Source organism: Ananas comosus, linkage group 6, assembly GCF_001540865.1.
Source record: "Ananas comosus cultivar F153 linkage group 6, ASM154086v1, whole genome shotgun sequence".
In the NCBI taxonomy this organism is placed as follows: Eukaryota; Viridiplantae; Streptophyta; class Magnoliopsida; order Poales; family Bromeliaceae; genus Ananas; species Ananas comosus.
The window spans coordinates 10579985-10593922 of NC_033626.1; the positions used below are offsets into that span (position 1 = coordinate 10579985).

The 13938-nt window shown below is 33.7% G+C and overlaps 1 protein-coding gene and 1 long non-coding RNA gene across 2 annotated transcripts; both read left to right on the plus strand.

The window, feature by feature from the left end:
- LOC109711779 (mitochondrial phosphate carrier protein 3, mitochondrial-like) lies at nt 1567-5880 on the plus strand. The gene is made up of 6 exons (XM_020235000.1): nt 1567-2066; nt 2669-3030; nt 3125-3168; nt 4872-5086; nt 5205-5329; nt 5487-5880. The coding sequence occupies exons 1-6, from the start codon at nt 1746-1748 to the stop codon at nt 5557-5559; spliced, it is 1140 nt and encodes a 379-aa protein (XP_020090589.1). The 5' UTR covers nt 1567-1745; the 3' UTR covers nt 5560-5880.
- Nucleotides 5932-6591, plus strand: LOC109711780. Its single transcript, XR_002216679.1, has 2 exons — nt 5932-6216; nt 6404-6591. It is a non-coding gene; the product is annotated as an uncharacterized LOC109711780 (long non-coding RNA).

A 13938-nucleotide genomic window follows, 5' to 3' on the forward strand; every position in this document is an offset into this window, starting at 1 on the left:
TAGCAAATCGGTTGCTTCTTAAACACGAGTCGTTAGAGACTACTCAAGGATTTATTTATTTATTTATTTATTTTTCGCTAACAGCTTTTGGAGGCGCCGGACAATTTCATTGGAGAATCTTCTTACAATGCGATCCGGTCTAACGTGTCTGGGTCCGGTTCGAGCATCTGTAATAGCCGACGCACCACACTCATGTATAAAACGCATGCGATTACGAAAGGGCGAAAATCCCCCCCGGAAGAAAAAGAATTATGCGAGAACCGAACGCGACCACCACCGTCCGATCGACACATCCGAGCGACCGACACCCGTTCGGGAGAGGCGACTGGGTGTGCAAAACGAGGCGAGAGCATCGAATATGCGCTCGCATATTCCCAAAACGATCGCAATTTGAATTCCCGTATTGTCAGAAATGCCACTGTGGTCTCCTAATTTTGCTTAATTACACACTACACGTTACTTATATATATATATATATATATATATATAGAGAGAGAGAGAGAGAGAGAGAGAGAGAGATTCTGACTATTATATTTTAATGAGTATAAACTATTTTATATTCATAAATTTTCGGTTATAAGATTTATTTTTTTGCTAGAAATATGAATCAACTAGGATTCGAACTTGGGCCTCGGGTACCAACCACCAAGCCTATTCAATTCTAGCGTGCTATCTATTTCTCTCTCAAAAAAAAAGATTTATTTGTTTTGATCAGTTTCACCTGTCAGATTATACTATTCAACCAACCACCTATTCAATTCTAGATGATAGTGAATTCAATTCTAGATGATCACTATCATACTAACCGAGTACTACTATCATACTAACTACACATATTTTTATCAAATGACCGAGTACTTATGAGTACAGAAAAGTTTATACTTATAAAACTATAATAACCGTAGCATATATATATAAAAAATTAGATTACTATATTATTAATAGTACTAAAGGTTTAGTGGTATTAAATTTTCAGTCCTTAAATGAAGAGACATTAAGTTAGATTAATAGTAGTCTTTTTAGGATTAAGTGGGTGATTGGTTGAATAGTATGATCTAACGGATAAAAATAATCAAAAATATAGATCTAATGACGAAAAATTTGATAATACCAAACGTTTGTTGATACTATCAATAGTAGTATAATAGCTGAACTATATATATATATTTGAAAGACACTACCGATTACTATTTTTTTGTCAATTATAAATGTACTATCTTATACATTAGTTAGTGGCTCAATTAAAAATTATTGATTGAAAATAGGGAAAAACGTATATTTAATATATTTTAATAAAAAATAATATTTATAGACAGAAAATAAAAAAAATAATTAACCACTTCCTCCAAAATATTTATAGACAGAAAATAATTAACCACTGCCTTTTTATATTCTTTTTTATCAAAATGGTCTTTAGAAATAAACAAATAGTCCACTATAGTTAAAAAAAGGGGTTAAATTTAAGTGTAAATTAAGCCTTAATTTTTATTAAATTAAATTAGCATTTATTGTTTTATATTAATATAATTATTATATATTCTATAAATAGTAATGAGATGCCCTAAACAGCTGGAGCTCTTCTTGACCTTTTTCTCCGCAGCTCCGTTTGGCCAACGCGAGCGAGGAGAGAGAGAGACAAAGAGAGCGAGTTCATTTGGTCCTCTTCACCCCCACCCCTTCCCCCTCACAATTCCATTTCCATCGCAACCTCAACCCTAACCCTAAACCGATCTCGTCTCCCTCCAATGGATCTCTACGACAAATCTCGCGCATCGCTCCTCCCGAGCTTCCTCTACTCGTCCTCCTCCGCGACGAGGTCCGTGGGGCTCGAGCGGATCCTGTTGAGCCGTAGCTCGAGCTCTCCGGCGGCAGAGGCGGCGGCGGCAGCGCCATCTCCGGCGAGCGGTGGCGCTCCGAGCGGATCGTTCATGATCCAGGCCCCGAAGGAGAAGATCGAGATGTACTCGCCGGCGTTCTACGCCGCCTGCACTGCCGGAGGCATCGCCAGCTGCGGCCTCACCCACATGGCCGTCACGCCTCTCGATCTCGTCAAGTGTAACATGCAGGTGAGCGAGATCTATCTCCTTGTGTAAGAGGATTTGATATATTTGGGGCCGGAGATATTTCGTTCGGATGTGTTTCAGATCAATAGGTTATGATTCCATTTAGGTTTACTCTTGAGGGATTTCCATGTTTTCGTGGTTCCCTATTTGTGTTTTCATCATTTTAAGGCCTATATATGAATATACGTTGACTAGAGATATCTTTTTGATAGATCATGTTAAAATTCTAATAAATTTATATTTATATTTAGAGCAATAAGATCCGCTGTAGGAATGATAATTTTTGCTCTTTATGCTGATTGCTTCTTTTTGTCTGCTCTACGCTTTGTTAATTTTTAGCATGAGCTTGAAACTTTTCGATCCTTTACATTTTTGCATAATTGTTGTAGCGGATTGGGAGTTTGTGCGCTTGATCCTTATATTAGTCAACTTGCACGATATATTTGTGCAGATTGATGGATTTTCCCTTGATTTAGTATTTCTGGCTAGATTCGTGATTCTCTTGAAGTTGATGCGAGGCTGTAAATGAAATACTGCTGATTCCAATAATTTTTTAGCGCATCAGTGTATCTTACTGGCTTACTGCTTCTGTTGGGAATTTGTAGATTGATCCGGCCAAGTATAAGAGCATTACGTCAGGATTTGGTGTTCTTTACAAAGAGCAAGGTGTTAGAGGTTTCTTCAGAGGTTGGGTTCCTACCCTGCTCGGTTACAGTGCGCAAGGTGCTTGCAAGTTTGGGTTCTATGAGTTCTTCAAGAAGTATTATTCTGACCTTGCGGGGCCTGAGTATGCTGCCAAGTATAAGACCTTGATTTATCTTGCGGGATCTGCTTCTGCTGAAGTCATTGCTGATGTTGCTCTCTGCCCCATGGAGGCGGTGAAGGTTCGTGTGCAGACGCAACCTGGCTTCGCCAGAGGCTTAAGTGATGGCTTCCCCAAGTTTGTGAGATCTGAAGGCTACCTGGGGTATATTCTTCTGGCTTTGTTTAACAACTTGCCTGATGTTTTTATATATTTGTTTTTGATTCTTAGTAGCTTAAATCCTACGATTTGAATGCAGATTGTACAAAGGATTGGTTCCACTTTGGGGCCGTCAAATCCCTTGTAAGTATATCTCTTCTGTTTTTATTTTCTATGCTGACTGGTTCTAACATTTCTGAACTTTTTTTCTTACTGGTGATTTTACTGAGATATGTCATTGGGTATTTCCTTGAACTTCAGATGATTGATATCCTATAAAGTTTGATTGGGAATTATGATATTCCTATACATTCGAAGGTTCTCTCTTCATTGAACATAGATTTTGTTCATTTCTGCATCTGTTATTTAGGCTTTTTGCGAGTCATCATGTAGCTTTTGAGGAATTAATCTTCTCTTTTTAACCTTGTAATGAAAAACAGCATTTGCTTAACTATTTTGTGTCTTTTTATTGATGCACATAGTTCTTCTTGAAATCCGACTATGGTTCTCAAGATTTTATGTGTGCATAAAGAAATGCTCCTCTCTGCTTGAGTCTTCTCCTCTTTGTTCTATATGGAGTTGCACTCCAATGAAGTAGTCTACAATTCAATTAACATAGAAATTCCCTGGCAATAGAACTGTTCTAATAAACAGATTGTTCTTATCTATTGTCTTTATTAATATCTGTCAATCTATAGGTTAACAGTTTTTCTTTTGAATTTCTTTTTCTTTTATTTTTTTTTTTCCCTGGCAAAGCATTTTATCATTGCTTTGTGATTTTCGTAATTTAGATGTTAAGTGGCACAAAAAATTGAGTTGCTTCCGACCAATATTTCTTGAGGCCGTTCGCAATTATAGATTCTCTTGCCTTGATCGGTTTAAACTATGCGTAAATGTCGTTAGTTGTGAGTTAACAATATAGTAGCCTTCATACATTTACCCTCTTCTTTGGATGTTTGGTTTTCTTTTGTTTGGATGGAACAAATCTTATTCTGATTTGTCATTCTGATTGCCAACTTTTTCGCTCAATAGATCTGATGAAGTACAAATTATATTTCGATAAGATCTCATTGCAAGTACTTCTGATTGGTTATTTCAATGCTTTGAGAAGACCGTATGTGTACTTCATTTTGGCTCCCACAATTGCACTCTCTTGTTGAAAAGTTTGTTATATTTTTAAGTGACTCATTTTTACATAACAAAGGAAAGGTTAATTGCTCCGTTCAGGAACTAGCTTTCCTGTTTACCACTTGCAGGCCTAGTTTTGGAATTCTTTTGCTAAATCAAGTGTGTTAATTCTTAATGCTTAGTAGCTTCGAAAGATTTCCACCGCTATATCTGTATACCATAGCATCGGAACAGTGGAACTCAAAAGATGTGTTTAGATTCTTTTTTGTTGATCTAAAGTAACAAAGTGATTGTTTTAGGGGGAGCATTCCCAAACATTGGCCTTAGTAATATGTGAGAATTAAGAAGCTGCTTTTGATTAAAAATATTGCCAATTAATGGTTTTCTTCTTTTCACACCATTATTGTCAATATGGGCTTCTTCAGCTAAAGTCAATTTGGTAGTATAATTTGCTAGATTTGTTAAAACTATTATTTTCCTGAAAATGTGCATCTGCACCCTTTTAAAGCATAGTGATCAGTAGTACTGTTCATGAAGGTCATGAAATGGTGTTGATTAGTAGATAATATGTCTCTGATTCATGGGTTTTTTGTTTTTAAAGAAAAGTGTTGGCATTCTGTTGCTTTCTCTGTCTTATGTTAATATAGTCTAATTTTAGGATCATTAGCAGATTTTCTGTCGCGTCTGTTCATTGAATCATCTGTTGTCTGTCATTGCAGATACAATGATGAAGTTTGCATCCTTTGAGACCATTGTGGAGCTGCTCTACAAACACGCGATCCCCACACCAAAGGAGCAGTGCAGCAAGTCTTTCCAGCTTGGCGTGAGCTTTGCCGGTGGATACATTGCTGGAGTCTTCTGCGCCATTGTTTCTCATCCAGCTGACAACCTTGTCTCTTTCCTCAACAACGCCAAGGGTGCTACTGTTGGTGATGTGAGTTTTTCTTTCTTCTATTGTATCGACATCATTTTCCATACGTTGCCTATTCTTTCTTTTGTGTCGTCATTGGTTTCCTGATCTCCTGTGGTTTGTTGTATTCTGCATTTTTTAGGCTGTCAAGAAGCTTGGCTTGTGGGGTCTCTTCACCCGCGGGCTTCCTCTTCGTATTGTCATGATCGGCACTCTTACTGGGGCTCAGTGGGGCATTTATGATGCTTTCAAAGTCATGGTTGGCCTGTAAGTATCTCTCACGCCTACTTGTGTTTATAAATTGTGATCCGTGAAGTTCCTTATTCTTTTTTTTTTTAGAGGGGGGGGCGGGGGGGAATTTTATGCATGCAAGCGCGTTATAATCTTTTGGAGATCTACTTCTAATAAGTTTGATATTTTCCAGGCCAACGACTGGTGGAATTGCTCCTGCTGCAGCTCCAGCTCCAGAGCTTGCACAGCTGAAAGCTAGCTCGTGATTTCCAGCAGCAGAGATTGTAACAGCAAATTCCTGACTTCTGCCATCTGTCAAACCCGTCCTGGATGGGTTTGTAATTTTTTTTGCAAGAGAATCCCTTGCTTTTGATTATTTTTCTAATGGTATTTTGTGGATGTTATACCCTTAAGAGGAGTGAGAGGAACTCATTAAACAGGTGAAGATAGATTTCGGCATCAAAATATTAAAAAATAAGCTGTAGCGCACACTGAGGTTTTGTAGTTTTACCTTGTAATCCCCTGAGTTTCTCAGGACGTGTTTGTTGGTAATTGTTTTTACGTAATTTGCATTTTCCTTTGCTTTATGGTCACATTATTATCTAGGTTAAAGATAATAATCGCTTGCTGGTGATGGTGATCTTGTCAAAGTACTACCTTCGCCTCGATATTTTTGAATATGCTCTGTTTTATGCGAGTAGGTGAATTAATGACCCTGGTTGTTTAAGATACTTCGTAGGGCCCTGCGAAAATTTAAAGAGCCCCGAACTTCTTTAGCCTGTGTGACCGTGGAGCTCTATCCCTCGCAGAGTTACAGCTCTCTACGAGTGTCATTCTTATTTATCTTAGACACAATAAAGTTTGTTTACCGAAGCTAGGGTGCATTTATGGTTGCAAGGACAAGACTGGAAATATGATATCAGGTAAAAACTAAAGATAGGTGTGCCATGTGTTTGTTGTACATAAAATGCATCTCGCAAGTTAATTTTTTTCAAACACTAATTCTAGAGTTTATATGACAAGAAAGTCAAAATGCACCCAGAAAATTTCTTTTTTAATCTTTATATTGAGACGTATCTTACAACATTTTACAAATTTTTTTGTTCGCAGAGTTCATCCGGGGGGAATACAAGGGCTGTAGTATTCATGGGCCAAGACAAGATGAACCGTTTCTGTATATTGCGAGTTTTTAGGGAGTTGTCTTTTTTCAAGAAAACAACAGCATGCTACCTACTTTATTTTGTTTTTTTAATGAACTCAGGTAAAAATTTGAAACAATTAAGTTTTAAACTTAAAAATTCGGCTACCAATCATCAAGTCTTCGACTACTTACGTTAGGGACGGTCAGTTTTAAGGGAGTTTTGTTACTGCAAGCTTCCTAGCTTTCACCTTCGAAAGTAGATCAGTCTCAATAATGGAAGTCTCAGATTTAATTTTTACAATCCCACTAAAAGATAAAAAAAGTATATCCGTATATGCTTCTGCCCTAATTCTTTTTGACTCAATTGTCTTACAAGAGCCATTTATCCCAAACAAGTTCCTATGATTAACCTGTTGTTGCCTGTTCGTAAATTCGGGATAGGAGCATCCGTTGTGATTCTCTTCAAAACTTTTGTTTAAATTTGGCTTACGGCCAATTTGGGAGAAAAAAAAAAGAAAAAAAAAAAAGAAAATTCCTCGGGAGTTTGAATCGACAATTCCACATAGAATTTACAGATATGCCTGCTTATTTTTACAGAAAATTAATCTACAAAATGTTTTATGTTCAAAAGAGTGTTTTTTGGTTGTTTGCTTCAGCAGAATCTATATCTCCTAAATATTGTTGGTATATAGCCTTATTTTGGGCTCAAAANATTTTGAGCCCAAAATAAGGCTATATACCAACAATATTTAGGAGATATGCCTGCTTATTTTTACAGAAAATTAATCTACAAAATGTTTTATGTTCAAAAGAGTGTTTTTTGGTTGTTTGCTTCAGCAGAATCTATCTCTCCTAAATATTGTTGGTATATAGCCTTATTTTGGGCTCAAAATGAAAATAATAAACAATTATTTTCGCTATATTTATTCATCATTTTTAATTTCTAGTTTATGTAAAACGAAGAAGGGAGAGAAACAAAATGTTAAGTTTGTCAGCCGCTAATGAACAGAATTTAAAAGAGTGTTTGGACATTTTAATATCTTAATTGATATATCTCTTCATTTAATTAATTTATGGTACATGTATAGTAATTGGCGGGTGGGGATCTTGAGAAAAAATGTCAACAAATGCATAATTTATACATCCTTAGATAAAATATATTATTCACAAAGACTCGGTTTTGAATGCATAAATATTTTATTTTGTATATCCTTAATTTATTTAAAAAAATTGTGTATTTGATAAGAAATGTGATTAAATATTTCAAATGGAATACTGTATTCATCGTTTTTTTTTTCAGAAAAAATAAATCATCTCATAAGTAAAATATGCTACCATTCCAAATCATAGATAGCAACACTTTTGAAGAAGAAAAAATCAAATTCATTAGGAACAATTAAATTAGAAAATCTTTATATGGAGAATAACTTAATTCCATATTTAAATAGGATAAAAAATTATTAGTTTTGTTTTTAGAGAAAAATAATACGCTACTCGTTTCGTTCATATAAAAGCATAAACTAATTACTAGCATCTCTCTCATGATAAACTAAATCAGTATATATATATATATATATATGAGTCCGGCTACTACACTATCGATAGCACCAAGTCCTTGGTACTATTAAGTTTTCTACCATTAGATCTACCTTTTGATCATTTCCACCCGTTAGATTATACTATTAAACCAACCACCCACTCAATCCGAGGGGACCACTATCATCCTAACCACACATCCTTTCATCCAACGGTCGAAAACTCAATAGTACCAAAGGCTTGGTACTATAAATAGTATAGTAGCATAATTCTATATATATATATATATATATATATATATATATATATATATACGGAAATAAATATGGTATTTTTTTCAACGTACTTTCTCACCGCACATAACGCAATTTTCCTGCAATCCCAAACGAAGCCTATATTATTTAACCAATCACCCACCCAATCCTAAGACTATATTATCATCCTAACGCACATCGCTTCATCTAAGGGCCGAAGACCTAATAGCACCAATAACTTGTGTTATTAATAGTGTTCTAGCCTAATTCATATTATTAGTAAATAATTTATTTTAATATTTAAATAGGTTGTCGTGGACAGCGAGTACTGTACACAAATGGTTCGGGCCTCATATCACAGGCTTATGACAGGTAGGGCCTCACATCTCACTATCCATACTTAGTTGCTCTCTTTTTCCATTGTGTAATAATAGAAGTTCTTATCGTTCTTAGAGCAAGTGGTAAAAGATTTGGCGGTTGATCGTCGAGATCTCAAGTTCGAATTCTAATTGATTCACATTTTCAACTGAGTTTATTTTTAAATAAAATAAACGAAGCGGATAGCGTGCTATTTATTTTTCAAAAAAAATAATAATAATAGAAGTTCTTAATTACTACTCAACATATTCTTTACAAATGAGGCATATGATCGAGTATATGACTATACATAAATGAACTCTCTCTCTCTCTCTCTCTCACTCTCTTTATTGTTCTCAAATTCCAGGACAGAAACAGTCCACACCATCTCAACAGTTTCTTGGACCAATTAAACATAAACAATACATTTACTTCATTAAAAAAAATGATTCAAAAAGATCTTCTGAATCTCCAATCAAATACTATATTCACTAAACATGCATGTACAACGCAGAGGATGATACAGAGGGAACAAGGTGCACATTTGCATATGACGAGCTAAGCAAATACAGATGAATCTGATCTGAAACTTATACGTGCATGCCACCCATGATGGGAGCATCTACCAAGTAATACGCGCAATTTCACGTGCTTTCCTCTTCATCATTTACAACCTACATCTATTTTTTTAATTGTTTGTTTTAGCGTAGTTGTTTAAGAATTTAATAGTTGATACTAAGATCCTAAATTTAAATTTATTCGTAGTAGAGTTAATTTTTCAAAAATGAACATAACGGATAGCATTCTATCTTCTTTTTTTTTTTAAAAAAAAAAACTTTAAATACCACCATGTGGTTTTGCATTTTTTTATTTTAATACCTTATAGTTTAAAGTGTATCAATTTAGTACCATGTGGTTTCGTACTTTCTCATTTTCGTACCCTATGGTTTAAAGTGCACTAATTTTGTATCCTGTGGTTTTATTTTTTTTTCTTTTCGTCGGCTTCTCTGTTAATATTTCGTTAAATTATATACAAAAAACTTCAGATACTCTATCTAGGTTTATCAAATATTTACTTTAGTACTCTTTAGTTTTAACTTTGTCACTGATTTTTTTTTTCTCCGTTAATATTTTGTTAAATTATATAGAAAAAACTTCAAATATCTTATCTAGATTTATCGAATATTCATTTTAGTACCCTTTAATTTTAACTTTGTCATTTAACGAAAAAAAAAGTAAAATAGATAATAAAAAAATAAAATAAAATCACAGGGTACTAACTTGATACACTTTAAATCACAGGATATTCAAGTGAGAAAGTGCGAAATCACGGGGGTTAACTTAATACATTTTAAATCACAGGATATTCAAGTGAGAAAGTGTGAAATCACAGGAAAAATCTTTGAAGTTTACCCTAAAAAAACATATGTTTTCTTGGGAGAACTCTTCGCGACAAAACAAGTTATTATAATCGAATTACCCATCAATGTAGTTCACTTTTCTTGATGATTAAGTTGGTTAAGCACAAGAGAACTAAGCCAATTTTATTGATTTCCATCATGGAACATGTGGTGGAGAGCTATACTTTTTACTCCATTTTTTGTTGGTTAAACTTGGGAATAATAAATAGTATTTGTAAAGCCAAATAATTTTGACGAAAAATTGAAGATTTAACATCTTAAGCTTTAAAAACCATAAAATTAGTAGATTATTTATGAAACCTATTGCTTAAGAATTTACATGTTTTCACTTGTTAAAATCAATTGTGACGGCCAAACCTGCAATTGAATTGAAAGGTTGAGAAGTTGGATGTTGCATTTGCAGCTAGAGTACAACAATATATTATTCTTGGTTGATTATAAATTTGGCCCTTGAAATTTGAAGACTTTTTTTATTTTCATTCAATAGATTTAATTGTGACAATTTAGTTGTTGAATTTTTTATGTGAAATAATCATGTTACTAAAGCCGTGGCTTTTTTTTTTTTTTTATTGATCTTAATTATCAATAAGCTCGCCCTGATGGATCAATCCATAGGAAATCAAGCTTTCACATAGTCCGAAATGTTATCTGAATCCGAATTCAAATGGAGCGAATTTATTCGATACTAAACGGGCATGGTTTTGAATATAGATATCAAAAATAAAAACCCGACGGATATGAATTTTGACTGTATCCGATCCGAACCCGAAACTTAATTTATTTTACATTATATATAATACGTATATAAAATTTGATGTTATATTTGAATTTGTATTTTAAAAATTTAGATTTAATGTAATATATTTTAAAATATTGTTTTGAATATAGATATTAGAAACAAAAATCCAATGGATATGGATTTTGACTGTATCCGACCTGAACCCGAATCCGAATCCTAATTTATTTTACATTATATATAATATGTACATAAAATTTGATGTTATATTTGAATTTGTATTTTAAAAAAAATAGATTTAATGTAATATATTTTAAAATATTGAAAAAAATAATTATTTCGAATTTGAATTTTCGGGTTCGAATTCTGGATTTTCGGTCGGGTTCAACTTTGGATATGGATTTTTAAAATCTGTCGAGTTCGGATTTGAATTCGGATTCGAATTTCGAGTTTGGAGTCAGATTCAGGTTCGGATTTTTAAAAATCTGCCCCGAATCTGACCCGTTGACATTCCTAGCTAAGAAGAACCTAGAACCAATCCTACTCTCGACAAGTATAAAAAGAAATATTCGAATATCGTGTTTTGAGAAAGTTTGGTTAACGCGGGAGGATTTTAAGTAGAACGTCCTGGGCTGATGGAACGATGTGTTAGACAAAGACTTGAGCATCCTAACATTCACGACGAAATTGTGCCGCTGTTATAAGCGTATTAAGGTATTGTTTGATTCAAAAATAAAATTTATTTATTTATTTATTTATTTTTAGAATAAATATAATTTTTGAAATAAGTAGGAATCAGATTATTTTTACGTTTGAATGATAATCGAAATATTGTGAGGGATAAGAAAACACTGTGCCTGAGTATTATCTCACTCTCCCAATCAACTTTTTGAAAGGGAGGCTTCTTTTGGACTCTTTAGTCATTGCAAGTGAGTTAGTAATTAAGGTGGAAAACTAAGATGAAGGTTAAAGGTATTGGACTAAGAGAAGATTTTGAGAAGACGTAAAATAAGGTAAACTGATATTTTTTTTTATACGATTTTAAGAAGGCTTATTATGTCGTTTTATTTTTAGTTTACTAAAAGGGTTCATTGTTAAATAAGGTATCATCATTTGTTTTTTTTAAAAAATTTTACTTTACTGTTCTATTTGACCACAGGTTTTTATTATTGACATAAAATAAAGGCTAAATTATATAAAATCATCATGTCAAAATCTGATTTTTTTTACTTTTTCCTTCTGTCATTTAAAAACCTACAGTTTACCTTCTTGTAAAATAAAAAATATTCACAGGGGGAATACGATGTGAACTGTGATGACAAAATGATCATTTTGTTTCTCACCATTTTCGTCTCCTCCTTCATCTTGTTCATCCGTTACCTCAATCGGTTGTGATTCCTCTTTATTTTTTTCTCCACCTGCTCCTTTTTCTCCTCCTGCACCCTCGTCACCCATTCATTTCGGCGACAGTAGAGAAAAAATTGAGGTAGGCATGAATGGAGAGGCGGACAAGGCCAACGAGGGCGAAGACGAGGCGGCAGAGGAGGGCAAGGGGATATTTGTGGGCGCGGACAGTGATGTGAGCGAGGGCGAGGTAGTGGAAGAGAGCGAGGCGGTGAGGCGGAGGAGGGCGAAGCAAGGGCGGAGAGTATTTTTGGCATAAAAAATATTTTATAATAGAACCTAAAGGATTACTAACGGTAGAGGATGAAGTGAACATTTTTTATTTTACAAGGGGGCAAAGTGTAGGCTTATAACTAATGGGGGGGAAGTGAAAAATCGAATTTTGACAGACGAATTTTCTGTAATTTAGCCTAAAATAAAATCACAAGACAGCTAAGTGCAACTTGTTGAATCACAAGATTACAAATTAAAAATGCGCTAAACCGCATGGGACAAATCAAAGTTTATCCTTTTTCACAACCTGCTACATAACTTGAATCAAACGCGCCCTAAGGGTAAACTTTAAATACCATCAATGTGGTTTCGTACTTTCTCATTTTAGTACCCTGTGGTTTAAAGTGTATCAAGTTAGTATCCTATGATTTTATTTTTCTTTTTTCGTTAGCTTCTCCGTTAATATTGCGTTAAATTATCTATAAAAAACATCAGATACTCCATTTAGATTTATTGAATTTTCACTTTAGTACCATATAATTTTAACTTTGTCATTGATTTAACGAAAAAAAAATCACAAATTACTAAATTGATATATTTTAAATCGCAAAATATTAAAGTAAAAAATACGAAACAGCATGAGTGATATTTTAAATTTTCCTAATTATTAGTGAGGCTGATTTCACTTCATCTGACTTGTTTTTTGTGGAAAAACTTCAAATACCACCTCTGAGGTTTTACACTTTCTCACTTTAGTATCATATGGTTTAAAGTGTATCAATTTAGTGTTCCGTGATTTTATTTTTATCTTTTTATTATCAATTTTATTATTTTTTTATTAAATCAGTGATGACAAAGTTTTTTTTTTCAAGTTAAACTAAAAAGTACTAAAATAAATATTCGACAAATCTAGGTGGAGTATCTGAAGTATTTTATATATAATTTAACGAAATATTAATGGAGAAGCTGACGACAAGAAAAAAAATAGAACAACAGAACACTAACTTGATACACTTTAGACCATAACGTACGAAGCTACTGGGGTGGTACCTGAAGTTTATCCTTTCCTTTAAATTTTTTTTTTTTTTTTATATTAGAATCTTTGTCACCATCGTGTAGCTTCCGAGTGAGTGGGACGTTCTTGGCATTTTGCGCACGTGTTTATGCATGCGTCGCCACAACCGCGTTGACATGTTGCAGTTCCCATCGTTCACGCAATTGTGAAAAGAACCATTAAAAATAGGAAAAGTTTACTCAATACCCTTCTAAAAGTACATATTTTCACTAACACGTCTATAAAAATTAAAATATTACAATGCCCCTCAAATTTTGAAAAACTTTCAAAATTATCTTCATATGTAACTTTTTATCCAGATTGAAGTAAACGGTGAGCAAATTCCTATTATACCCTTTGTTTTACTTTTCATCGATGCCCTCTGAAATTTTAACTCATAAATACACTTTAATTATACTAATTAGTGAATTAATTATATTATTTGAAAAACATTAAATAAAATGCCGTATAAATTTTTTAATTAGATGCTAATAAACAATCTCATAAAAATTGTTGACAAATCTTTTAA